The following is a 27743-nucleotide window of genomic DNA, read 5'->3' as shown; positions in this document are numbered from 1 at the left end:
AAAGTGCTGGGATTACAGGCTTGAGCCACCGCGCCCGGCCCCAGGGAGCTTTCAAAAATGATTCCAGGCTGAGGCTGGGCGCGGTGGCTCACGCCTGTAATCCCAGCACTTGGGGAGGCTGAGGTGGGTGGATCACAGAAGGTTGGGAGTTTGAGACGAGCCTGACCAACTTGGAGAAACCCCATCTCTACTAAAAATACAAAAATTAGCCGGCGTGGTGGCGCATGCCTGTAATCCCAGCTACTCAGAAGGCTGAGGCAGGAGAATTACTTGAACCCAGGAGGTGGAGGTTGCAGTAAGCCAAGATGGCACCATTACACTCCACCCTGGGCAACAAGAGCGAAACTCCGTCTCAAAAAATAATAATAATAATAATAAAGATTACAGGCTGGGCGCGGTGGCTCACGCCTGTAATCCCAGCACTTTCGGAGGCCGAGGCGGGCAGAACAGGATGTCAAGAGATCAAGACGAGACCATCCTGGCCAACACGGTGAAACCCCGTCTCTATTAAAAATACAAAAATTAGCTGGGAGTGGTGGTGTGTGTCTGTAGTCATAGCTACTCGGGAAGCTGAGGCAGGAGGATCGCCTGAACCCAGGAGGCAGTGAGCCGAGATTGCGCCACTGCACTCCAGTATGGCGACAGAGCCAGACTTCGTCTCAAAAAAAAAAAAAAAAAAAAAAAAAGGCAGGTGTGGTGGCTCACACCTGTAACCCCAGCACTTTGGGAGGCCGAGGCGGGCGGAACACGAGGTCAGGAGATTGAGACCATCCTGGCTAACACGGTGAAAACCCGTCTCTACTAAAAATACAAAAAATTAGCCAGGCGTGGTGGTGGGCGCCTGTAGTCCCAGCTACTGGGGAGGCTGAGGCAGGAGAATGGCGTGAACCCGGGAGGCGGAGGTTGCAGTGAGCAGAGATCCGGCCACTGCACGCCAGCCTGGGTGACAGAGCAAGACTCCGTCTCAAAAAAAAGAAAAAAAAGAAAAAAGATTCCAAGGCCCCACTCCAGAAATTAAGACCCATTATGTGTGGGTCGGGCACAGGAATATGTTTAAATCCCCTCAGGGTGATTCTGCTGCTGAATTAGGTTTTGGAACCACTTTCATGGGAGAAGGGTAAACTAAACCGGAGAATGCAAAAATCTTTTTTTTTTTTTTTTTGTTGAGACAGACTCTTGCCCTGTTGCCCAGGTTGGAGTGCAATGGCATGATCTCGGCTCACTGCAACCTGCGCCTCCCAGGTTCAAGGGATTCTCCTGCCTCAGCCTTCCGAGTAGCTGGGATTACAGGCGCCCACCACTACACCCGGCTAATTTTTTTTTGTATTTTTAGTAGAGACGGAGTTTCACCATGTTATTTAGGCTGGTCTCAGAACTCCTGACCTCAGGTGATCTGCCCACCTCGGCCTCCCAAAGTGCTGGGATTACAGGCGTGAGCCACGGCTACTGGTCAGCAAAAACCTTTTCTAAGAGTTAATTTTGCAGGATGGATCCTGATCTCCTTCAGGTGTTTGCTAACATTTTATTTATTTTTTGAGACAGAGTCTGGCTCTGTCACCGAGGCTGGCGTGTAGTGGAGTGATCTTGGCTCACTGCCACCTCCACCTCCCAAGTTTAAGGGATTCTCCTGCCTCAGCCTCTCCAGTAGCTGTGATTACAGGCGCCTACCACTATGCCCGGTAATTTTTTTATTTTTAGTAGAGAGGGAGTTTCGCCATGTTGGCCAGGCTGGTCTCAAACTCCTGACCTCAGGTGATCCACCCGCCTCGTCCTCCCAATATGCTGGGATTACAGGCGTGAGCCACTGCGCCTCGCTGTTTGCTAACATTTTAAAATTTCAACCTTCCTCTTCCTTAACTGGTCTTCCCTTCCCCCACTCAAGACGGATTCTCTAGCTCTGCCGCCACAGCTGCAGAGCAGTGGCGTGAACATAGCTGAGGGCAGACGACCTCCTGGGCTCAAACGATCCTCCTGGCTTGGACTTCCAAAGTACTGGGATTATGGCGTGTGACACCACGCCCGGCGTCAAACGTTTGTCTTCTTTTTATTTATTTTATTTTGTATTTTTTGATGACAGGGTCTTCACTCTATCGCCCAGGCTGGAGTGCAGTGGCACAATTTACGGCTCACCGCAGCATCGACCTCCCGGGCTCAGGTGATCCTCTCGCCTGAGCCCCGCTAATACCTGGGATCACAGACACGGGTTTTACCATGTTGCCCAGGGTGGTGTCAATCTCCTGGGCTCAAGTGATCCGCCCACCTCGGCCTCCCAAAGTGCTGGGATTACAGGCGTGAGCTACCGCGCCGGGCCACAAACACTTATCTTCTAATGTACCATTTCATTTACTTGCTATATTCATTATCTGAATCTTCTCATATTAGAATGTAAGCAGAATAAAGGCAGTGGTTTTTCTTTTTACTGGTGATCCTCAGAGCCAAGAGCAGTCTGGGACGTAGCAGGCCATGTAAATGTTTTTGAATGAGTGAATCGTCAACGAGTGGACGAAACGATAATGTGGCTAAAAGGCAGCAGTTAAGGAGGTTGTGTAGAATAAACCCGTAATCCCGATGTTGGCAGTTTGCTTAAAAAGAAAAAGAGAGGGGCAGTTGGAGAGGGGCACACGTTTGAACAAAATAGTGGGAGGAGGAGGAAGGCTAGTTTTTTTGTTTTGTTTTCAAGTTTCCTTCTGATGTTACTCCCATGCTTCCGGGCACATTACGAGCTCAGTACCTGCCGGAAATCTCCCACCTGGTGGCTGCCTACCCTGGCATCCACCCACCCAGGGGCTCCAAGCCTTGGACCTAAGAAAACACTTGAGAACTGCTTTCTACCAAGGATGCAGGTCTGCGGGTCTGCGCGAGACCTAGGCGCAGGCATGCGCAGTAGCTAAAGTCCCCAGTGTGCGCGGGAAACTGGGCAGCGTCTGCTTATGATTGGTTGCCGCGGCAGACTCCCACCCACCGAAACGCAGCCCTGGAAGCTGATTGGGTGTGGCCGCCGTGACCGGACGCCGCTCGGGGGACGTGGGAGGGGAGGCGGGAAACAGCATAGTGGGTGTGGGGTCGCGCAGTTCCTTCTGCCAGGAGGTGAGGAGGTTCCGACATGGCGGTGCAACCTAAGGAGACGCTGCAGCTGGAGAGCGCGGCCGAGGTCGGCTTCGTGCGTTTCTTTCAGAGCATGCCGGAGAAACCGACCACCACGGTGCGCCTTTTCGACCGGGGCGACTTCTATACCGCCCACGGCGAGGACGCGCTGCTGGCCGCCCGGGAGGTGTTCAAGACCCAGGGGGTGATCAAGTATATGGGGCCGGCAGGTGAGGGCGAGGACGGCGCGTGCTGTGGGGGGACCCGGGGCCCTGTGGCGCGGCTCCATTCTTGCCTCAGAAAGTGGGTGATGAGCAGCCTCTCCAGCGCGGAGGCACGGGGGCGGAACGTTGTGCTGGTGGGAATTCCGCCGTCCCCAGGTTCTGCTTGGCTCCGGAGGGACGCCCCCCTCAGCCCTGAAACCCGTGCCTCTCCAGCCGTCCCGGATCTGAACTTGTGATCACGGAGTGTTTACGTCGTGCCAGGCATTTCAATGCATTGTTCTAGTTCATTTTCCAGCAGTCTCATTCCTCGCCGTGGCCCTACATGTAGCGCTCATTAAAAACACGGCCAGAATCTCTTATTACAAACAGCAGCCAGGAGTGAGATTTAAAATAGAGGGGGTTTAGGAGACCCTTTCATGCCACCTACGTTATTCTGCTCCCACGACGCTCCCATTTATACCGCCGGTCCAGCTAAGGGGCTGGTAATGGAGCGCCGTTAAGGGGCAGTATGATGAAGTGGTCAGGACCAACGGATTCTGGAGCTGGGCTGCTTGGGATCAAGTCGCTGCCCCTCTGCTTATTAACGTGTGACCTTGGGCTAGTCATGGACGCTATCTGCTTTAGCTCAGCATTCAGTGCTCTCCGTCACCCGACCCCATCTATCCAGCATTCTCTCTCCCTGGAAAGCTACAAACGTCTCACCCTATGTGGGCCAAATGTTCTGGATAGGCCTAGTTAACCTCTTTTCTCCCTGTTTTCTTTGCGCTTTCTTGCAACTATGTAGTTATGCTAATGAAAAGAGCATCCTAGGGGGAGTAGAGTTGTGGGTTCTAGTCCTGACTAGAGGACTAGTGCAAATCGCGATGCTCCTGATGCAAAAGGTTTCATTCGTTAGATAGAAATGTGTTAGGCCGGGTTATGGACACTAGATGAAAAAGAAATACCTCTACTGTCATAGAGATCACTATTGGAGAGCAAGGCAGAAATCATTACAATTCAAGTTGGAGGCTTATGGTGTGAGCTTGCAAGAGACAAAAACTGGAGACGTCGGAAGAGGCGTTATATGAGACACCAAAGTCCACGTTGAGACTAGAAGTTTGCTAGAGAAAGGGCTTGAAAGAAGGTAGATTGGCGTTGGTGATATAGAAAAGGAAGGTGTGGAGACTGGCCCAGGTGGGTGGGGTTAGATGACAAAAGGTTTTTCATGTTGTGTTGAGCTGTCGGAATTTTACGCTGTAGGCAATTAAAAGTCTGAAGATTTTTTTTTTTTTTAGACGGAGTCTTACTCTGTCGCCCAGGCTGGAGTTCAGTTGTATAATCTTGGCTCACTGCAACCTCCACCTCCTGGGTTCAAGCGATTCTCCTGCCTCAGCCACCCGAGTAGCTGGGATTAAGGGCACGTGCTACCACACCTAGCTAATTTTTTGTATTTTTAGTAGAGATGGGGTTTCACCATGTTGGCCAGGCTGGTCTCAAACTCTTGACCTCAAGTGATCCTCCCACCTTGGTCTCCCAATGTGCACCTGACCTACATAGATTTTACATAAGACTTTAAAACAGGTCAGGTGCAGTGGCACTTGCCTGTAATCTCAGCACTTTGGGAGGCCGAGGTGGGTGGATCATGAGGTCAGGAGATCAAGACCATCCTGGCTAACACGGTGAAACCCCGCCTGTACTAAAAATACAAAAATCGCAGCACTTTGGGAGGCTGAGGTGGGCGGATCACGAGGTCAGGAGATCGAGACTATCCTGGCTAGCACGGTGAAACCTCATCTCTACTAAAAATACAAAAAATTAGCCGGACGTGGTGGCAGGTGCCTATAGTCCCAGCTACTTGGGAGGCTGAAGCAGGAGAATTGCACGAACCCAGGAGGCGGAGCTTGCAGTGAGCCAGAGATACTACCACTGCACTCCAGCCTGGGCAACAGAGTGAGACTCCATCTCAAAAAAAAAAAAAAAAAAAGACTTTAAAACAAATTATAAGAAAGGACAGGCCAAGTGCAGTGGTTCGTGCCTGTAATCTCAGCACTTAGGTATACCAAGGTGGGAGGATAACTTGATGCTAGGAGTTGAAGACCAGCCTGTGTAACACAGCGAGACCCATCTCTACAAAAAAATTAAAAAGTTATCATCTTTAGAACTTTTGATTTTTATGTGTAGACTCCATATAAGCAGAGGGTCTATGCTATTCACTATTTTATATTACCTTCCATAGTCCCTGCACATATAATAGTGCTTCGTAGACAATTTATTGAATGAATAAATTGCTGAAAAAACACTGGAAGTTTTTGGGTTAGCAATGTGTTAGGTGCTTGATATGGTTTGGCTGTGTTCCCACCCTTATCTAATCTTGAATTCCCACGTGTTGTGGGAGGTACCTGGTGGGACATAATTGAATCATGTGGGTGGGTCTTTTCTGTGCTGTTCTCCTGGTAGTGAATAAGCCTCACAAGATCTGATGGTTTTAAAAACGGAAGTTTCCCTGCACAAGCCCTCTCTCTTTGCCTGCTGCCATCCATGTAAGATGTAACTTGTTCGTCCTTGCCTTCCTCATTGATTGTGAGGCCTCCTCAGCCATGTGGAACCATAAGTCCGTTAAACCTTGTTCTTTTGTAAATTGCCCAGTCTCAGCTATGTCTTTTTTTTTTTTTTTTTTTTTTGAGACAGTTTTGCTCTGTTGCTAGGCTGGACTGCAGTGGCGCAATCTCAACTCACTGCAACCTCTGCCTCCTGGGTTCAAGCGATTCTCCTGCCTCAGCCTCCCAAGTAGCTGGGACTATAGGTGCATGCCACCACGCCCAGCTAATTTTTGTATTTTTAATAGAGATGGGGTTTCACCATGTTGGCCAGGATAGTCTTGATCTCTTGACCTTGTGATCTGCCTGCCTCAGCCTTCCAAAGTGCTGGAATTACAGGCATGAGCCACCACACCCAGCTGGGTATGTCTTTATTAGCAGTGTGAAAATGGACTAAAACAGTAAACTGGTACCAGTAGAGTGGGGCACAGCTGAAAAGATACCCGAAAATATGGAAGTGACTTTGGAGCTGGGTAACAGGCAGAGGTCGGAACGGTTTAGAGGGCTCAGAAGAAGACCAGAAAATGTGGGAAAGTTTAGAACTTCCTGGAGACTTGTTGAATGCCTTTGACCAAAATCCTGATAATGATATGGACAATGAAATCCAGGCTAAGGTGGTCTCAGATGGAGATGAGGAACTTGTTGGGAACTGGAGCAAAGGTGACACTTGTTATGTTTTACTAAAAAGACTGGTGGCATTTTGCCCCACCCTAGAGATTTGTGGAACTTTGAACTTGAGAGAAATTCTTTTGGGTATCTGGCGGGAGAAATTTCTAAGCAGCAAAACTTTCAAGAGGTGACTTGGGTGCTGTTAAAGGCATTCAGTTTTAAAAGGGAAACAGCATGAAAGTTTGGAAAATTTGCAGCCTGACAATGTGATAGAAAAGAAAATCCCATTTTCTGAGGAGAAATTCAAGCTAGCTGCAGAAATTTGCATAAGTAATGAGGATCCCAATGTTAATCCCCAAGACAATGGGAAAAATGTCTCCAGGGCATGTCAGAGGTTTTCATGGCAGCCCCTCTCATCACAAGCCTAGAGGCCTAGGAGAAAAAAGTGGTTTCATGGGCCAGCCCAGGGTTCCCATGCTGTGTGCAGCCTAGCAGCTTGGTGGCCTGCTGCTCCAGCCATGGCTGAAAGGGGCCAAGGTAGAGCTCAGGCCATGGCTTCAGAGGGTGCAAGCCTGAAGCCTTGACAGCTTCCAGGTGGTGTTGAGCCTGCAGGTGCACAGAAATCAATAATTCAGGTTTGGGAACCTCTGCCTATGTTTCAGGGATGTATGTGCAGGCAGAAGTTTGCTGCAGGGGTGGGGTGATCATGAGTTCCTCTGCTAGGGCAATGCAGATGGGAAATGTGGGGCCAGAGCCCCTACACAGAGTCCCTACTGGGGCACCACCTAGTGGAGCTGTGAAAAGAGGGCTATGATTCTCCAGACCCCAGAATGGTAGATCCACAGACAGCTTTCACCATATGCCTGGAAAAGCTGTAGACACTTAACGCCAACCCATGAAAGCAACCAGGAGGGGTGCTGTACCCTGCAAAGCCACAGGGGCAGTGCTGTCCAAGGCTGTGGTTGCCCACCTCTTGCATCCGCGTGACCTGGACGTGAGACATAGAGTCAAAGGAGATCATTTTGGAGCTTAAGATTTGACTGCCATGCTGGGTTTTGGACTTGCATGGGGCTTGTAGCGCCTTTGTTTCGGCCAATTTCTCCCATTTGGAAGGGCTGTATTTACCCAATGCCGGTACCCCATTGTATCTGGGAAGTAACTAACTTGTTTTGATTTGACAGGCTCATAGGTGGAAAGGACTTACCTTGTGTTGGATGAAACTTTAGACTGTGGTATTTTGAGTTAATGCTGAAATGAGTTAAGACTTTGGGGGACTGTTGGGAAGACATGATTGGTTTTGAAATGTGAGGACATGAGATTTGGGAGGGGTCGGGGCAGAATGATATGGTTTGGCTGTGTCCCACCCAAATCCCATCTCGAATTCCCATGTGTTATGGGAGGGACCTGGTGGGAGATAATTGAATCATGGGGATGGATCTTTCCCATGCTGTTGCCGTGATAGTGAATAAGTCGCATGAGATCTGATGGTTTTAAAAATGGAAGTCTGGCCGGGCGCGGTGGCTCACGCCTGTAATCCCAGCACTTTGGGAGGCCGAGGCGGGCGGATCACAAGGTCAGGAGATCGAGACCACGGTGAAACCCCGTCTCTACTAAAAATACAAAAAATTAGCTGGGCGCGGTGGCGGGCGCCTGTAGTCCCAGCTACTCAGGAGGCTGAGGCAGGAGAATGGCGTAAACCCAGGAGGCGGAGCTTGCAGTGAGCCGAGATCACGCCACTGCACTGGGCGACAGAGCGAGACTCCGTCTCAAAAAACAAAAAAAAACAAAACAAAACAAAAAAAAAATGGAAGTCTACCTGCACAAGCTCTTTCTTTGCCTGCTGCCATCCATGTAAGACATGACTTGCTCCTCCTTGCCTTCTGCCATGATTGTGAGACCTCCCCAGTTACGTGAAACTGTAAGTCCAGTAAACCTCTTTTTCTTCCCAGACTCTGGTATGTCTTTATCAGCAGTGTGAAGTCCGACTAATACAGTGCTTGAACATGTAATATCTCAAATCTGTAATGTACTTTTTTTTTTTTTTTTTTTTAAGGAGCAAAGAATCTGCAGAGTGTTGTGCTTAGTAAAATGAATTTTGAATCTTTTGTAAAAGATCTTCTTCTGGTTCGTCAGTATAGAGTTGAAGTTTATAAGAACAGAGCTGGAAATAAGGCATCCAAGGAGAATGATTGGTATTTGGCATATAAGGTAATTATCTTCCTTTTTAATTTACTTATTTTTTTAAGAGTAGAGAAATAAAAATGTGAAGAATTTAATTGTGTTTTACTATTTTAAGTGGACTGTGATAATAGAATGCTTTGAGACACTTTAGTAGCAATTAGCATGTGGTTTTTAAAAAGTTGCAGTTTGGCTGGGCACAGTGGCTCTTGCTTGTAATCCCAGTATTTTGGGAGGCTGAGGCAGGCAGATTGCCTGAGCCCAAGAGTTCAAGACCAGCCTGCCCAACATGGTAAAACCTCATCTCTATTGAAGATAAAAAAATTAAAAAAAATTAGCTGGGGCTGTTGGCACACACCTGTGGTTCCAGCTAATCAAGAGGCTGAGGTGAGAGGATCACTTGAGCCCAGGAGGTTGAGGTTACAGTTTAACTTTCAGAGGCCAAGGCAGGAGGATTGCATGAGTCCAGGAGTTTGAGACCACCCTGGGCAATGTAGGAAGATCTCATCTCTATAGAGGGATAGATTAGATAGATAATTTCTGAGGGGAGGGCCAGGGAAGGGGAGGGCAGGGCCAGTACTAAGGTCATAATAGAGACAAGTATTTGTAAGATCCTTATAATAGGTAAGGCTGGCCACAAATGAGTACTACAGATTTGTATTTTTAGTAGAGACGGGGTTTCACCATGTTGGCCAGGCTGATCTTGAACTTCTGACCTCAAGTGATCTGCCTGCCTTGGCCTCCCAAAGTGCTGAGATTACAGGTGTGAGCCACTGTGCCCAACCACAAGCAGTTATTTGTTTATTTATTTTGAGACAGAGTCTTGCTCTGTTGCCAGGCTGGAGTGCCGTGGTGCCATCTTGGCTCACTGCAACCTCTGACTCCCTGATTCAAGTGATTCTCCTGCCTCAGCCTCCCAAGTAGCTGGGATTACAGGTGCGTGCCACCACACCTGGCTAATTTTTGTATTTTTAGTAGAGACGGGGTTTCACCATGTTGGCCAGGATTGTCTTGATCTCCTGACCTCATGATTTGACCACTTTGGCCTCCCAAAGTGCTGGGATTACAGGCGTGAGCCACTGCACTCGGCCAGTTATTTTTTATAAGAAAACAATTTATTGGCCAGGTGCGGTGGCTCACACCTGTAATCCTAGCACTTTGGGAGGCCAAGGCAGGCAGATCACGAGGTCAGGAGTTTGAGACCAGCCTGGCCAACATGGTGAAACCCAATCTCTACTAAAAATACAAAAATTAGCTGGGCGTGGTGGTGTGCGCCTGTATTCCCAGCTACTCGGGAGGCTGAGGCAGGAGAATTGCTTGAAACCTTGAGGCAGAGGTTGCAGTGAGTCGAGATTGTACCATTGCACTCCAGCCTGGGTGACAGAGCAAGACTTCATCTCAAAAAAAAAAGAAAGCATTTTATTAACAAGGTTCATTGAGTTTGGATTTTTCCTTTTTGCTAGTAAAATTTTAAAGTACATTGAAGAGTTTGTTAAATTTTTGAAATTTTATTTTTACTTAGGCTTCTCCTGGCAATCTATCTCAGTTTGAAGACATTCTCTTTGGTAACAATGATATGTCAGCTTCCATTGGTGTTGTGGGTGTTAAAATGTCCACAGTTGATGGCCAGAGACAGGTTGGAGTTGGGTATGTGGATTCCATACAGAGGAAGCTAGGACTGTGTGAATTCCCTGATAATGATCAGTTCTCCAATCTTGAGGCTCTCCTCATCCAGATTGGACCAAAGGAATGTGTTTTACCTGGAGGAGAGACTGCTGGAGACATGGGGAAACTGAGACAGGTAAGCAGATTGAGTCTAGTGATAGAGGAGATTCCAGGCCTAGGAAAGGCTCTTTAATTGACATGATACTGTTTTATTTAAGGAAAAATAATAAAAAACTCTATTTTTTTTGTATCTAATTAAAATAATGTTTTGATGTTTACATTGACAGAAACGGTATATTTAATTGGACATTAAAACAAGCTGTTTCTTGTGTAAGATTTATTTTACCTCAGATCTTTTCTCCCCCCTTTCCTTTCTGTCTTGTGTTCCAAAAGAGTAATTATTACAGTAAATATCACTGTAATTATGGTTTTATCAAATAAGATGCAGTTCTTTAGCATGTTTTGATAGTTTGAGTGGAACTTTAGCCTGTTATTTTGCTATTTATTTTAACTAAATTCTGATTGTGTGATTTGTTTTTTGTTTTTTGAGACCAAGTCTCTCTGTCACCCAGGCTGGAGTGCGGTGGTGCGATCTTGGCTCACTGCAATGTCCGCCTCCCAGGTTCAAGCAATTCTTCTGCCTCAGCCTCCTGAGTAGCTGGGATTACAGGTGTGCACCACCACATGCAGCTAATTTTTGTATTTTTAGTAGAGATGAGGTTCCACCATCTTGGCCAGGCTAGTCTTGAACTCCTTACCTTGTGATCCACCCACCTTGGACTCCCAAAGTGCTGGGATTACAGGCGTGAGCCACCATGCTTGGCTTTGATTGTGTCATTTGTTATAGGCATGTAGTTTATTATTTAGATACTTCTTTTTTTTTTTTCTTTGAGGTGGAGTTTCACTCTTGGTGCCCAGGCTGGAGTGTAATGACATGATCTCAGCTCACTGCAACCTCCACATCCTGGGTTCAAGCGATTCTCCTGCCTCAGCATCCCGAGTAGCTGGGATTACAGGCATGCCCCACCACACCTGGCCAATTTTGTATTTTTAGTAGAGACAGTGTTCTACCATGTTGGTCAGGCTGGTCTTGAACTCCTGGCCTCAGGTGATCCCCCCCACCTCAGCCTCCCAAAGTGCTGGAATTACAGGCATGAGCCACAGCACCTGGCCTAGATATTTCTTAAGGTATGTATCTCCCGAGGATTCTTTACTTTTTGTGATCTTCAAGTACCATAAGCACCGCTGGAGATAACACATGTGATGGACATTTTTAGCATAGATTGTATCTAAGCAACTTTCCACAAGTAATAGTTCTGTTAAGGGTTATTATTTGTGGCCGGGGGCGGTGGCTTACACCTGTAATCCTGGCGCTTTGGGAAGCTGAGGCGGGCGGATCACCTGAGGTCAGGGATTCGAGACCAGCCTGTCCAGTGTCTCTACTAAAAATGCAAAGAAGGAAAAAAAACTAGCCAAGCATGGTGGCTTGCTCCTATAATCCCAGCTACTTGGGAGGCTGAGGCAGGAGAATTGCTTGAACCTGAGAGGCAGAGGTAGCAGTGAGCCAAGATTGTGTCACCGCATTCCATCCTGGGTGACAGTGAGACTCTGTCTCAAAACAAAAAAAGAGTTGTTACAGTTGGGACTATTTTTTGAAAGCTTTATGTGAACGTAATTTTATATTTTGATGAAAATTTAGTTTATTGATGTAAAAAGTGTGTCAGTACATCATATTATCAATGTCTTGCACATTGTGTAAACATTTAATGTAGGTTAATCTGTTATCACTATAATTATCAATGTTATCATTTTCATTATTGCTTTTCTTACTCCTTTTTTCATAGTAGTTTAAACTATTTATTTCAAAATAGATTATTCAAAGAGGAGGGATTCTGATCACAGAAAGAAAAAAAGCTGACTTTTCCACGAAAGACATTTATCAGGACCTCAACCGGCTGTTGAAAGGCAAAAAGGGAGAACAGATGAATAGTGCTGTATTGCCAGAAATGGAGAATCAGGTACATGGATTATAAATGTGAATTACAATATATATAATGTAAATATATAATATAAATAATATGTAAATTATAGTGACTTTTTAGAAGGATATTTGTCATTTTTGTCTTAAACCCTAAGCTGTGTATCAATGATAGTAAGCTTTTTTTTTTTTTTGAGACCGAGTTTCGCTCTTGTTGCCCAGGCTGGAGTAGAATGGCGTAATCTTAGCTCACCGCAACCTCTGCCTCTCGGGTTCAAGTGATCCTCCTGCCTTAGCCTCCCAAGTAGCTGGGATTACAGGCATGTGCCACCACGCCTGGCTAATCTTTTTTTGTATTCTTAGTAGAGATGGAGTTTCTCTATGTTGGTCAGGCTGGTCTCAAAGTCCTGAACCTCAGGTGATCTGCCCGCCTTGGCCTTCCAAAGCGCTGAGATTACAGGCATGAGCCACCGCCTCCAGCCTGTTTTTATAGTTTATATACATGGAATTATATCATATATTTTCCCTAGCTTCTTTCATTCAATGTTTGTAAGACTTATCCATATCATTGAGTGTAGTTATGGATTTTTGCGTTCATATTTCATAGCACAAACGTCAGAATTTATCCATTTTACTTCCCTTCCCCCTGCCGCTGCTACTCTCCCCATTTTAACCTTTTTTTTTGTTTTTTTGAGATGGAGTCTCAGAATCTTGCTCTATTGTCCAGGCTGGAGTTCCATGGTGCGGTCTCAGCTCACTGCAACCTCTGCCTCTGGGTTCAGCTGCACGCCACCGTGCCTGGCTAATTTTTGTATTTTCAGTAGAGAGGGAGTTTTGCTATGTTGGCCAGGCTGGTCTCGAACTTCTGACCTCAGGTGATCCACCGCCTCAGCCTCCCAGAGTGCTGTGATTACAGATGTGAGCCACTGTGCCCAACCCCCATTTTAATTTTGATGGACATTTGGGTAATTTTCATTTTTGGCTGTTACAAATACTCCTGCGACTACAGTTAATTTTCACAGTTCTTTTTTTTTTTGGAACGGAGTTTCGCTCTTGTTGCTCAGGCTGCAGTGTGCAGTGGTGTGATCTCAGCCCACTGCAACCTTCGTCTTCTGGTTTCAAACAATTCTCCTTTCTCATCTCCTGAGTATCTGGGGTTTACAGGCATGTGCCACCATGCCCAGCTAATTTTTGTATTTTTATTTCACAGTTCTGGAGACTGGGAAGTTCAAAATTAAGGCACTGGCTAATCTGTTGTCCAGTGAGGGCCCACTTTCTCATAGATAACCATTTTCTCACTCTAACCTCACAAGGTTGAAAGGGCCTAATTTTTGTATTTTTAATAGAGATGGGGTTTCACTATGTTGGCTAAGCTGGTCTCACACTCCTAGCCTCGAGTCATCTGCCCGCCTCATCCTCCCTAAGTGCTTGGATTACAGCATGTGCCACCACGCCTGCCCCCCATTTTAGTTTTGATGGACATTTGGGTAATTTTCTTTTTTGGCTATTATAAATAATACTGCGATTACCATTAATTTTCACCTTGTAAAAACCATTTTCAAATCTCAAGAGATTAACCATTGGTTTTCTTGGTTTGGACTGGGAAGGAACACCAAGGAAAATGATGGAGTTCAGAATTTATTTTCATTTTGTATTTGTTTTTGAAAATCTTTAGAACTGGATCCAGTGGTATAGAAATCTTTGATTTTAAATTCTTAATTTTAGGTTGCAGTTTCATCATTGTCTGCGGTAATCAAGTTTTTAGAACTCTTATCAGATGATTCCAATTTTGGACAGTTTGAACTGACTACTTTTGACTTCAGCCAGTACATGAAATTGGATATTGCAGCAGTCAGAGCCCTTAACCTTTTTCAGGTAAAAAAAAAAAAAAAAAAAAAAAAAAGGGTTAAAAATGTTGAATGGTTTAAAAATGTTTTCATTGACATATACTGAAGAATTTTATTAGGGAGCTAAAATATTTTGAAATATTATTATACTTGGATTAGGTAAGTAGCTTCAAAGGCTATATTTTCTCTTCTCTCCCCTCCCCCACTCCACTTTTTAACTTTTTTTTTTTTTTAAAGACAGTCTCACTTGTCCCCTAGGCTAGAGTGCAGTGGCACAATCTCGGCCCACTGCAACCTCCACCTCCCGAGTAGCTGGGATTACAGCTACTTGGGTTGCCTGCCACCATGCCTGGTTAATTTTTATATTTTTAGTAGGGACAGGGGGACAGGGTTTCACCATGTTGGCCAGGCTGGTCTCAAATTTCTGATCTCAGGTGATCCTTCCACCTCGGCTTCCCAAAGTGCTAGGATTACAGGCTTGAGCCATCGCGCCTGGCCTACTTTTTACTTTTTTAGAGACTGGGCTTTTTTCTGTCACCCAGCGTGAAGTGAAGTGGGAAAATCATAGCTCACTGCAGTATTGAACTCCTGAGCTCAAGCTATCCTCCTGCTTCAACCTCATAAGTAGCTGGGTTTACAGGCACAAGCCACCATGCTTGCTTAATTTTAACATTTTTTCAGAGTTGGAGTTTCACAGTGTTGCCCAGAATGTTCACTCACTCCTGGCTTCAAGTGATTCTTCTGCCTTAGCCTCTGGAGTAGTGGCTCGGATTACAGGCGTGAACCACCATGCTCTGGTATTTTTTTTTCAAGGCCTTTTTTTTTTTTTTTTTCTTCAAGAGGCTGGTGTCACTGTGTATGCTCCCTAGGCTGGAGTGCAGTGGCTATTCACAGGAAGTGCCATCAGAGTGTACTACAGCTTCGAACTCCTGGGCTCAAGCATTTGTATCATAGTCTCCAAAGTAGCTGGGACTACAGGTGCGCCTCTGTGCCTTGCTCTCGAATTGCTTTTTTTTTTTTCCTCTAGTTTCAAGCTATCTATGTAGTATTAGTCCTTACTTTATGAATAATTTTGTGTACTACTACTAATAGCAATTTTTTTTTTTTGAGACGGAGTCTCTTGCCCAGGCTGGAGTGCAGTGGTGTGATCTCAGCTCACTGCAACCTCTGCCTCTCGGGTTTGGGCAATTAGCTGGGATTAGAGGTGCCTGCCTCCATGCCCAGCTGATTTTTGTATTTTTAGTAGAGATGGGGTTTCACCTTGTTGACTAGGCTGGTCGCTAACTCCTGACCTCAGGTGATCTGCCTGCCTCAGCCTCCCAAAGTGATGGAATTGTAGGCGTAAGCCACTGTGCCTGGCCTAGCAATTTAAAATGACATTCTAAGAAGCTTTATGTCTAAAACTGCAGTAAGTGGCTGAGTAACGTGGCTCATGCCTGTAATCCCAACACTTTGGGAGCCCAGGCTAGGAGGATCACTTGAGGCCAGGAGTTGAGACCAGCCTGGGCAACATAATGAGAAAAAATTAGCGGGGCTTAGTGGCATGCGCCTGTAGTCTCAGCTACTTGAAAGGCTAAAATGGGAGGATTCCTTGAGCCCAAGAGTTCTGGCTTGCCGTGAGCCAGGATGGCACCACTGCACTCCAGTCTGGGCAGTAGAGTGAGACCCTGTCTCAACAAATAAAAAATAAAACTGTAGTAATTATAAAGTGGTTTTGGCTAGGGGAGAAATGTACAGCTGAACATACGGATTAAGAAGTTGAAAGTTGGTCTTAGGAAGAGGAACTTTTTGTGGAAATTTCTTAATATTTGAAGAATATTATGTTATTGTTTCTCTGTTTTTCATGGCATAGTAAGGTTTTCACTAATGAGTGTGTCATTCTTTCTATTTTATTTTTTGTTTACTAGGGTTCTGTTGAAGATACCACTGGCTCTCAGTCTCTGGCTGCCTTGCTGAATAAGTGTAAAACCCCTCAAGGACAAAGACTTGTTAACCAGTGGATTAAGCAGCCTCTCATGGATAAAAACAGAATAGAGGAGAGGTATGTTATTAGTTTATACTTTTGTTAGTTTTATGTAACCTGCAGTTATCCACATGAGTATACCACTTATTGTAATATGCAGTTTTGCAAGTATATCTTACCATTTAACTGTACAGAGAGCTACATAGTAATAGAGTAGTAATGATTTAGATTGATTAAAGAACTCATTTTTTGTTTGTTTGTTTTTTTGTTTTGTTTTGTTTTTGTTTGTTTTTTGAGACGGAGTCTCGCTCTGTCGCCCAGGCTGGAGTGCAGTGGCGCGATCTCGGCTCACTGCAAGCTCCGCCTCCTGGGTTTACGCCATTCTCCTGCCTCAGCCTCCTGAGTAGCTGGGACTACAGGCGCCCGCCACCGCGCCCGGCTAATTTTTTGTATTTTTAGTAGAGACGGGGTTTCACCGTGGTCTCGATCTCCTGACCTTGTGATCTGCCCGCCTCGGCCTCCCAAAGTGCTGGGATTACAGGCGTGAGCCACCGCGCCCGGCCAGAACTCATTTTTTTTTAAATAAGTTTTTTTCACTATTAAAAAAAACTTCTTTTATTTGAGATGGTATGTATCGAATATGTGCTTGGGAGCCAATGTACCTTTGTTCATATTGTGTGTAATCTTGGGCAAATTACTCAACCTTTATGTCATAGTTTCTTCACCTTTAAAATGACATTAATAAAACAGCTACTTCATAGGATTATAAGCATGAGATGATTTAATATACATAAAATACTTAAGGTCTGATATATAGGAAGCACTTAATTCTTTATTCTAGAAAAGATTTAAGGTGACCTAAACATATATGTCAGAAAGTCTTTAAAATTGTGGAAATAAAAGGTTATATAATTCTGTTATCCAAAAATTACTAGTATTTCAATATATTTTATTTCAGTCTTTTCTTTTAGATACAAGTTTTAAAACTTAAGTGAAGTGTAATATAGGTAAGTACTGCTTGATGAATTTAAGGTGATTTCTGAAGTCAGGTTTGTTGGAGAAGAGGAGTGGGATTTAGTGATTTAGAACCAGAAGTTGGGGCTGGGTGCGATGGCTCATGCCTGTAATTCCAGCACTTTGGGGGCCGTAATGGGAGGATTGTTTGTGCCTTGGAGTTCAAGACCAGCCTGGGCAACACAGACACCATCTCTACAAAAGAAAAAAAAAATTAGCTCAGTGTAGTGACATGTACCTGTAGCCCGAGCTACTCGGGAGGCTGAGGTGGGAATATCACCTGGGCCCAGAAGTTTGAGGCTGCAGTGAGCTATGATTGTGCACTGAACTCCAGCCTGGGCAATAGAGTGAAACCCTGTCTCAAAAAAAAAGAGAAAGAAATTGAGGCTGGGCACGGTGGCTCACACATATAATCCAGCACTTTGGGAGGTTGAGGCAGGATAATTGCTTGAGCCCAGGACTTTGAGACCAGTCTGGGCAACAAAATGACACCCCATTTCTACCAAAAAAATTTTTAAAAATTTAGCTGGGCATGGTGGCATGTGCCTGTGGTCCCAGATACATGGGAGGCTAAGGCTGGAGGATTGTTTGAGCCCAGGAGGTTGAGGCTGCAAAGAGCCATATTCATGTCCCAGCACTCCAGCCTGGGTGACATAGTGAGACACTGTCTCAAACAAAAATCAACAGGCCAGATGCGGTGGCTCACCCCTGTAATCCCAACAGTTTGGGAGGCCGCGGCGGGCGGATTACTTGAGGTCAAGAGTTCGAGACTAGCCCGGCCAACATGGTGAAACTCCATCTCTACTAAAAATACAAAATTAGATGAGCGTGGTGGTGTGTGCCTATAATCCCAGCTACTCTGGAGCCTGAGACACGAGAATTGCTTGAATTGGGAGGCAAAGGTTGCAGTGAGCCGAGATCGTGCCCCTGCACTCTAACTTGGGCCACAAACGAGATTGTGTATCAAAAACAGACAAACAAAAAAAGACACCTAAAATCAACAACAACAAAAACGATATTGGAATGATTGGATTCCCAAACAAAGATAAATGTTTCAGGTGATGGATATCTCAGTTACCCTGACTTGAGTATTATACATTGTATACATGTATTAAAATATTACAAACCCCCAAATGTGTACAATTATGAGGTATCAATAAAAAAAGAGATTGGAAGGACTGGGTAATTTGCAAGTAATTAAGGCAATTTACAATTTGTAATTTTTATTATTTGTGAATAAGTAGTTACATTTATATGTGTCAAAATTGAAAAAGGACAGGTGGATATACAGTGATAAGTCACCCACCCTTCTCTGTCAGCTCCATAAAGAGCCTTTGTCTTGCATGGCTGCAGGGTCACATTTCCTATTGTATTTTGCCACCACCTGCCCTGGGAGCAACAGTGTGTGTTTATTGAACATCCTTCCAAGCAGAGTCTGGGCCTATACCAGCAAAACAAGTATGTCTATTCTCTCTACTCTTTTAATTTTTTTTTTTTTGAGACGGAGTCTCGCTCTGTCGCCCAAACTGGAGTGCGGTGGCCGGATCTCAGCTCACTGCAAGCTCCGCCTTTCGGGTTCACGCCATTCTCCTGCCTCAGCCTCCCGAGTAGCTGGGACTACAGGCGCCCGCCACCTCGCCTGGCTAGTTTTTTGTATTTTTTAGTAGAGACGGGGTTTCACTGTGTTAGCCAGGATGGTCTCGATTTCCTGACTTTGTGATCCGCCTGTCTCGGCCTCCCAAAGTGCTGGGATTATAGGCTTGAGCCACCTTGCCCGGCCATTTTTTATATTCTTTTTTTTTTTTTTTTTTTTTTGAGACGGAGTCTTGCTTTGTCACCCAGGCTAGAGTGCAGTGGCCGGATCTCAGCTCACTGCAAGCTCCGCCTCCCAGGTTCACGCCATTCTCCTGGCTCAGCCTCCCGAGTAGCTGGGACTACAGGCGCCCGCCACCTCGCCCGGCTAGTTTTTGTATGTTTTAGTAGAGACGGCGTTTCACCATGTTAGCCAGGATGGTCTCGATCTCCTGACCTCGTGATCCGCCCGTCTCTGCCTCCCAAAGTGCTGGGATTACAGGCTTGAGCCACCGCGCCCGGCCTCATTTTTTATATTCTTAATAGAGACAGGGTTTCACTATGTTGGCCAGGCTGGTCTTGAACTCCTGACCCCAGATGATCCACTCGCCTTGGCCTCCCAAAGTACTGGAATTATAGGTGTGAGCCACCATGCCCAGCCAAAATTATTTATGATAAGCAAGGCATGGTGGTTTGTGCCTGTAGTCCCAGCTACTTGGGAAGCTGAGGCAGGAGGATCACAGGTTCAAGTCTAGACTGGGAAAATAGTGAGAACCTTCCCTATCCCCAGTCTTCGAAAAAGAAAAAAATTTGCTGGAGAAGGTCACACAATGCTGATAGGTCCCATTGTGCTTTCATGCTTTCTAGCTTTCAGTGATAGCTGGATGTTACTTTTATTGTCTGACTCATTATAGTGAGCAACCCCCAATTTTTTACTTTCCCTTAAGCCTTCAGCTATCTCACACCTCTAAGGAGATGATTTCTTCCTTAACATGTAAAACCTCAAAATTTATCTGTATTTTCACTCTTTTACTCTCTGGCTCTTTCTCAGAAGAAAAACTAACACTTTTATTTCTTCTCAAAGCCAACTTTTCCATACTTTACTTGGAGACATCTTTCTTTCTTTCTTTTTTTTTTGTTTCAGTGGAGTCTCTGTCGCCCAGGCTGGAGTGCAGTGGTGCAATCTCCACTCAGTGCAACCTCCACCTCCCAGGTTCAAGCGATTCTCCTGCCTCAGCCTGCTGAGTACCTGGGATTACAAGCGAGCACCACCATGCCCGAACAATTTTTGGGTTTTTAGTAGAGACAGGGTTTCATCATGTTGGCCAGGCTGGTCTCTAACTCCTGACCTCGAAATCTGCCCGCCTCAGCCTTGTAAAGTGCTGGGATTACAGGCGTGAGCCACCACGCCCAGCCCTAAAGTAGCAATCTTAATAAGAAATAGTCTCTGGCTGGGCGCAATGACTCACGCCTGTAATCCCAGCACTTTGGGAGGCCATGGTGGACAGATCACCTGAGGTCGGGAGTTCAAGACCAGCCTGACCAACATGGAGAAACCCTGTCTTTAGTAAAAATACAAAATAAGCTGGGTGTGGTGGCATATGCCTATAATCCCAACTACTCAGGAGGCTGAGGCAGGAGAATCGCTTGAACGTGTGAGGCGGAGGTTGCGGTGAGCCAAGATCGCACCCTTGTACTGCAGCCTGTGCAACAAGAGCAAAACTCCATCTCAAAAAAAAAGATTGCTATGTTAATCTTATTTTATATAAAAAGAAATAGTCAATATTAAACTAGAAGGCAATAAAAATACCAAATTCAATACACAAATTATTTTGTCAGCATTTTCACAAGAATAAACTATTTTATATGCTAACATATGTTCAATGTTCCTTACAGAATTCTGACATTAAAAAGGAAAAATTACTAAAGCTTCAGATGAATCCATAAATGGACAAAAGAAAAAGCTTAAAAGGATAAAGAACAACACTCCAAGTGCATGTATAAACATAAGGACTCTTGGGACTTACCCTTTTTAAAAATCTTTAGGCCTGCACAGTATTTGCTATTTAATGTATCAAATGGGTGGTTCTGACTTCTTTAATCCATATGTAGGACAGATGAAAAAAGGAATTATAAACTTATAATTACAGTTCTTTAGGAACTATATTTGCTCTCAGCCTTTTAAATTAGCTGTCGGGCAATTCCAGTCAGCTCTTTTGAAAAAAACCTATCTATCTGTCTGTCTAGAGAATGAGTTATAAGACTAGCTAGCTTTTGTTTTTTTGTTAGAGACAGGATTTCGTCATGTTTTCTAGGCTGTTCTTGAACTCCTAGGCTCAAGCCATCTACCTGCCTCAGCCTCCCAAAGCGCTGGGATTACAGGCGTGAGCCACCATGCCCAACCAATTCCAGTCAGCTCTTACAATGAAAGCTTAGAAATGGTAGGGTTAAAGAGGGGACAGAATGTTGATTTTAAAATATCAGTAATTTGGCCGGGCTCAGTGGCCGTAACCCCAGCACTTTGGGAGGCCAAGGCGGCCAGATTGCCTTGGCCTGCCTCAGCCTCCCAAAGTGCTGGGATTATAGGTGTGAGCTCAGGAGTTCGATACCAGCCTGGGCAACACGGCGAAAACCTGTCTCTAGTAAAATATAAAAAATTAGCTGGGTGTGGTAGCGTGCGCCTGTGGTCCCAGTAACTCCGGAGGCTGAGGCAGGAGAATTGCTTGAACCTGGGAGGCAGAGGTTGCAGTGAGCTGATCACTGCACTCCAGCCTGGGCGACAGAGTGAGACTCTCAAAAAAAAAAAAAAAAAAAAGCCGCAAGAATTTGGTTAATTCTATTGGAATTTTAGGGGTTAACTGAGCCCCAAAATGACTCAGCTGTATGCAATTTAATACAATATTAATTCGCATGTTGACTGGCAGAACTGCATACAGCTGAGTCATTTTATTGAGTAGGATTAATAGGTATACTATGTGATGCCAACGGTAACTGATACTTCTAAAATTGTGATTTAAAATTGACATTGTCACAGAAACAGCAGAGTAGTTGTGTTTTTCTTTAAGCTTCTTTTAACTGGAAACATAAACTGAAACTGTAATTATTACTGAAGTTGTATGTTGAATAGACTTGTGAAACTAGCAATTTATTAGGCCTTTAATGATATCTGGACCAAAGGTTGAGGGAGCTGTGCTGTGTTTATGTTGCTTTGTGCTTTGTTTTTTTTAGAAGCTTGTCCTTTCTTTGCCATTTTACTTCTTTCATTTTTTTTTGAGATGGAGGCTTTCTCTGTCCCCCAGGCTGGAGTGGAGTGGTGCAATCTCTGCTCCCTGCAACCTCTGCCTACTGGGTTCAAATGATTCTCCAGCCTCAGCCTCCTAAGTAACTGGGATTACAGGCATCCGCCACCACGCCCAGCTAATTTTTGTATTTTTAGTAGAGATGGGGTTTTGCCATGTTGGCCAGGCTGATCTTGAGCTCCTGATCTCAGGTGATCCGCCTGCCTCGACACTCCCGAAGTGCTGAGATTACAGGTGTGAGCCACTGCACCCAGGCCTTAATGCTACTTTGTAGGTGAAAATTGTGAACTAACTTAAATTTCATTTTTATTAAAGTTAATTTTTGGGAAATTAATGAACGGTTGACATTTTAATCTTTTGAATATTGCAGTTATTTGGGTTTAAATTGGGGGGCTTAGGAAGGGAAAGAAGCCGTATGGTTGTTTCTGAATTTTCTGAAAATTATGTTGATATACTATATATGAAATCCAGTTTGGAGAGAATATGTCCATTGATAAGGAAAAATTAATAAAGATTTGATCTAGATAAGGCATTCCATTTGGAAGTGGTTTGAGTATCTTTTTTTTTTTTTTTTTTTGAGACAGAGTCTTGCTGTGTGATCCAGGCTGGATGTAGTGGCACAATCTTGGCTCACTGCATCCTCCACCTCCCGGGTTCAAGCAATTCTCCTTCCTCAGCCTCCCAAGTAGCTGGGATTACAGGTGTGGGCCATCATCCCCGGCTAATTTTTTTTTTTTTTTTTTGAGATGTAATCTTGCTCCTGTTGTGCGGGCTAGAGTGCACTGGTGCGATCTCGGTTCACTGCAACCTCCACCTCCCGGTTTCAAGCGATTAAGTGATTCTCCTTCCTCAGCCTGCAGAGTAGCTGGGATTATAGGCCTGTGCCACCACGTCTGGCTAATTTCTCTAATTTTAGTAGAGAAGGGATTTTGCTATGTTGGCCAGGCTGGTCTCAAACTCCTGACCTCAGGTGATCCACCTGCTTGGCCTCCCAAAATGCTAGGATTACAGGTGTGAGCCACTGTGCCCGGCCTAAGTTTTGTATTTTTAGTAGAGATGGTGTTTCACCATGTTGGTCAGGCTGGTCTGAAACTCCTGATCTCCTGCCCGCCTTGGCCTCCTAAAGTGCTGGGATTTCAGGCGTAAGCTCGTGTCCGGCCTGTTTGACTATCTTTTAAAACCAGTAAGGATGAACTAGAGGTATCAGCTCTCTTCATGGACTTTGGAGAAATAAGACAAAAAGGAAAGAGATGTTTTGCCAGGTGCGGTGGCTCACTCCTATAATCCCAGCACTTTGGGAGGCTGAGGACAGCGGATCACCTGAGGTCAGGAGTCAAGACCAGAGCCATTGCACTCCAGCCTGGGCAACGAGCACAAATTCGTCTCATAAAAGAAGAGAGAAAGAAAAACAGAAAGAGATGTTTTGATTTTTTAAATTTGGAGTGTTCTGTTCTTACTCTACAGCACTTAGCAGTAGTGCATCTGTCCACCTTGTTCTTTACAACAAAACCCCATTGGTTCTCTCTTACCAAGTTTGCTTTATTCTTGGTTTATCCTTTGTAGGATGTGAAAGGGATATGAAGAGCAAATAGGAAGTGTAACTGTTGCTGCTTGAGAGAAAGCTGTTTTACAATTTGTTGGCAAACAATTTGTAAAAGTACAACAAAAGTGTGCATTTGTGGCTTCTCATTTGTGTTTTATCATTGCTAGATCTCATAATTTGTGTTTTTTAAAAATAATTTAACTTTATTTGAAAAGCACTACAGGGTCAGGTCATGTTTTTAAAAAATCAAGAGGGTAAACACCCCTACTTCTACTTTACCTCCAGTCCTAGTCAGTGGTGGTAATCAGTGTTAACAGTTTAGTTTGTGTTCTTACCCTTCCAGGGTTTTTTTTTTCCTTTATTTATACAGATATATACATTTTTAAAAACATAGATAACACTTAAAAACAATATGGGGTCATATTATGACTATAATTTGTGTTTCTTCCCAACAGTATTTATAGTTTTTTTCATTTCACTATATATTTATACATTTTTTATTTCTAATAATTTCTCTTGAATAGGTGAGACATCATATAGTATAAAATTCAGTAGAAAATCAGTTTTTCAGAGGTACAAAATTGGCTGACTTTGCACAGACTCCTTTCAGTTCCCAGGTAGGGATGCACAGCCACCTCTTCCACTGAGGAGAGGAAAGGATATGTGTGCTTGTGGGCTCTTCAACTCTGTTGATTACTTGCGATTTATTTTCTGGTCAGTTTGATTAAGTGATGAAATTAAGTGATAAAATACTGGAAACAGAGAAGAAGCATAAGATTATTTTATCAGAAATATAGTCTCTGTGATGTTTTTTACCATTGACCTCAGTGTCACCCACAAGGATATGGGAGTTTTATGCAAAGAAGAGAAAAGGAAAGGTGAGGGTGTAGGTCAGCCAGCATTAGACTTTGTCAATCTTTTCTTGCCCCTTTATACCTCCTTCCCTGCTTTATTTTTATTATTTTTTTTGAGATGGAATTGCACTCTGTCGCCTGGGCTGGAGTGCAGTGGCGCGATCTCAGCTCACTACAACCTGCGCCTCCCAGGTCAAGCGATTCTCCTGCCTCAGCCTCCAGAGTAGTTGGGACTACAGGCGTGTGCCACTACGCCCAGCTAATTTTTGTATTTTTAGTAGAGATAGAGTTTCACTATGTTGGTTGGCCAGGATGGTCTCGATCTCTTGACCTCGTGATCCGCCCTCCTCGACCTCTGAAAGAGCTGGGCTTACAGGTGTGAGCCACCGCACCTGGCCTACATGCTTTGTTAAGATAACTAAGGGATTTCTGTGATTGTTAGGATTCAGACTTCTATGTGCATAAGAATCAAGCTGTGTGCATAATAATTGCATGGGATTTCACAGCTGGGCCCCACTCCCAGGGATTTTGTATTATCTACCTCCAAGTGATTGTGATGCTGGTGATCCTTGGACCAGACTTGATGAAGCCCAATTAGATCCAGACGCTTAGCTAGGAAAGCCCCCCAAAGTTCGCTTTATTGAATTGTGTAATTTGACTACATCCATTGTTTCTTTTTTCAAATGTAGAGTATATGCCACAAAAATCTTTTCTGGAGCAGTAGGCATCCTAATTAATCTTGATGTTTGTTTATAGCCCCATTGACGGGGCTGTAAACTTGGCAGCAAATTGTGTTCCCACTAATTTGGCATATTCCATAAAAAACATGTATCTGTTGTTAGCTGCCTAGACATTAGCTGGACATGGTTTAGGTTACTTTTCTCTTAAAAAGTGAATTTTAATTCAAGTTCCTTTAAGCCAGCAGTCTCAACCTGGGGCAGTTTTTCCCTCCAGGGAACATTCAGCAGTGTCTAGAGACATTTTTGGTTGTCATGCAGAGGAAGAGAGTGTATAGTGGGTAGAATCCAGGGTTGCTGTTAAACAAGCATGGAACAGCCCCTTACAACAAATATTTATGTAGCCTAAAATGGCAGTGTTGCCAAGATTGAGAAATTATGCTTTAAATGTGTTTTTATGTGTGGCCATTTTGTGTGTACTCTGGAGATAACGTGTTTTTCCTCTTATAACATGCTTGATAAACATTTTGGTAACACAGGAATTGTAAATGCTAGTGATGTCAGTAAATAGTTAAGAAATTTAGGGCCAGGCGCGGTGGCTCACTCCTGTAATCCCAGCACTTTGGGAGGCTGAGGCAGGAGGATCACGAGGTCAGGAGATCGAGACCTTCCTGGCTAACACAGTGAAACCGCATCTCTACTAAAAATCCGAAAAAATTAGCCAGGTGTGGTGGCGGGCACCTGTAGTCCCAGCTTCTCAATTTAGAAAGTAGATTTGTTTCCTTTCTATACCTGTGTAATTTGAGGTTTAGTTTACTGTCACATTGTTTACAAACATAAGGAAGATCGTTGCTCATCTGATAGCGTTCTGAACCTTGAGTCATCTGTAATACCTATGGTCTCCAGAAAAGTTTCTCTAAAACTGTATTTGGAGATGTGCAAAATATGTAGGAACATTTTCCCACCTTCGATTGTTAGTTTACCTTTCAGCTTCAGCAATTTACCTTTCAGCTATTACTTTAGTAACATCTCCAACATTGTTTTTCAAACTGCAAGGTGTTACCCAGTAGTGGGTCGTTAAATTAGGTGACAAAGAGCAATTTGAAGAATTAAATACGATAGAAAATGGCAGAGTGGGCTTATGCCTGTAATCCCAGCAGTTTGGGAGGCCGAGGCGGGTGGATCACGAGGTCAGGAGGTTGAGACCATGCTGGCTAGTGTGAAATCCCGTCTCTACTAAAAATACAAAAAATTAGCCGGGTGTGGTGGCACGCGCCTGTAGTCCCAGCTACTCAGGAGGCTGAGGCACGAGAATCACTTGAACCCGGGAACTGGAGGTTGCAGTGAGCCGAGATTGCACTACTGCACTCCAGCCTGGGCGACAGAACGAGACTCTGTTTCAAAAAAAAAAAAAAAAGAAAATAGCAGGGTGTATCACATAATTGGAATATAAGTATTGATTTGTGAAACCTATTTTAATGATAGATCTGTATATGCATGTGCTGGATTGTGATGTAAAGACATTTCTTGCTGTGGTTACACTGAAAAAAATGAAAAGTCACTGATTTCCAATAACTTACAGAAGCAATATGAACTGCATATTCTATCGTTCTTGAAACAAGCTGAGATGTTATTGACTTTGGGAAGCAGTAAAATTATTTTAGTTTTTTAATTAACAGTTTTTGGCTTTGTACCGTCAAGAGGTAATTTTAGAAAGCATTCTAAAAATGTGTAAGAGATACACTAAGTATTGGATTGGGCAACATTCTTGAACTGTAGTTCTGTTTCATTAAACACCACTATTTACATGTGCAACAGTGTGTCCATAACAATGTCCCAGTAATGAAATTCTTTCTCCTATTTAAGGCATGTCTGTTTGAAAGTCAAACAAAATTGGGTATATGTCAGTGTCTTATGATACTGCTTAACTAAACATTAATTTGACTCTTAGCTAATCAGGAAATGTTTGCCTCACAGTCTTACAGAGCTTTCCACCTTCTAAAAAAGCTAACGTTTCAGAATAGATTCAAGCTTCTTTCTTTCTTTCTTTTTTTTTTTTTTTGAGGCGGAGTCTCGCTCTGTCACCCAGGCTGGAGTACAGGGGCGCTGTCTCGGCTCACTGCAACCTCTGCCTCCTGGGTTCAGGCAATTCTCCTGCCTCACCCCCTCCCAAGTAGCCTGGATTACAGGCGTGCGCCACCATGCCCAGCTAATTTTTTTGTATTTTTAGTAGAGACGGGGTTTCACCATGCTGGCTAAGCTTGTCTCAAACTCCTGACCTTGAGATCTGCCCACCTCGGCCTCCCAAAGTGCTGGGATTACAGGTGTGAGCCACTGCACTCAGCCTAGATTCAAGCTTCTTTTTTTTTCTTTTTTTTTTTTTTGAGACGGAGTCTTGCTCTTGTTGCCCAGGCTGGAGTGCAATGGTGTGATCTCAGTGCACCGCAACCTCTGCCTCCCGGGTTCAAGTGACTCTCCTGCCTCAGCCTCCCGAGTAGCTGGTATTACAGGCATGAGCCACCATGCCCAGCTAATTTTGTATTTTTTGTACAGACGGGGTTTCTCCATGTTGGTCAGGCTAGTCTCGAACTCCCGAACTCAGGTGATCCGCCTGCCTCGGCCTCTCAAAGTGCTGGGATTACAGGTGTGAACCACCGCGC

At 44.5% G+C, this 27743-nt stretch overlaps 1 protein-coding gene across 2 annotated transcripts in view; it reads left to right on the top strand.

The window, feature by feature from the left end:
- Positions 1-3082: 3082 nt before the first annotated feature.
- The window catches only part of MSH2 (mutS homolog 2), a 123044-nt gene continuing 98383 nt past the window's right edge, over positions 3083-27743 (top strand). For both annotated transcript variants that reach the window (XM_074011838.1, XM_045369367.2), the window contains exons 1-6: positions 3083-3314; positions 8547-8701; positions 10194-10472; positions 12208-12354; positions 14040-14189; positions 16069-16202. In XM_074011838.1, the coding sequence (XP_073867939.1) occupies positions 3104-3314; positions 8547-8701; positions 10194-10472; positions 12208-12354; positions 14040-14189; positions 16069-16202 (1076 nt within the window). In that variant the 5' untranslated portion in view covers positions 3083-3103. The remainder of the gene's footprint in view (positions 3315-8546; positions 8702-10193; positions 10473-12207; positions 12355-14039; positions 14190-16068; positions 16203-27743) is intronic.

This window comes from Macaca fascicularis, chromosome 13 (assembly GCF_037993035.2).
Source record: "Macaca fascicularis isolate 582-1 chromosome 13, T2T-MFA8v1.1".
In the NCBI taxonomy this organism is placed as follows: domain Eukaryota; kingdom Metazoa; phylum Chordata; class Mammalia; order Primates; family Cercopithecidae; genus Macaca; species Macaca fascicularis.
The sequence above is the reverse complement of the archived record's forward strand: the minus strand, read 5'-3'. Positions and strand labels throughout refer to the sequence as shown.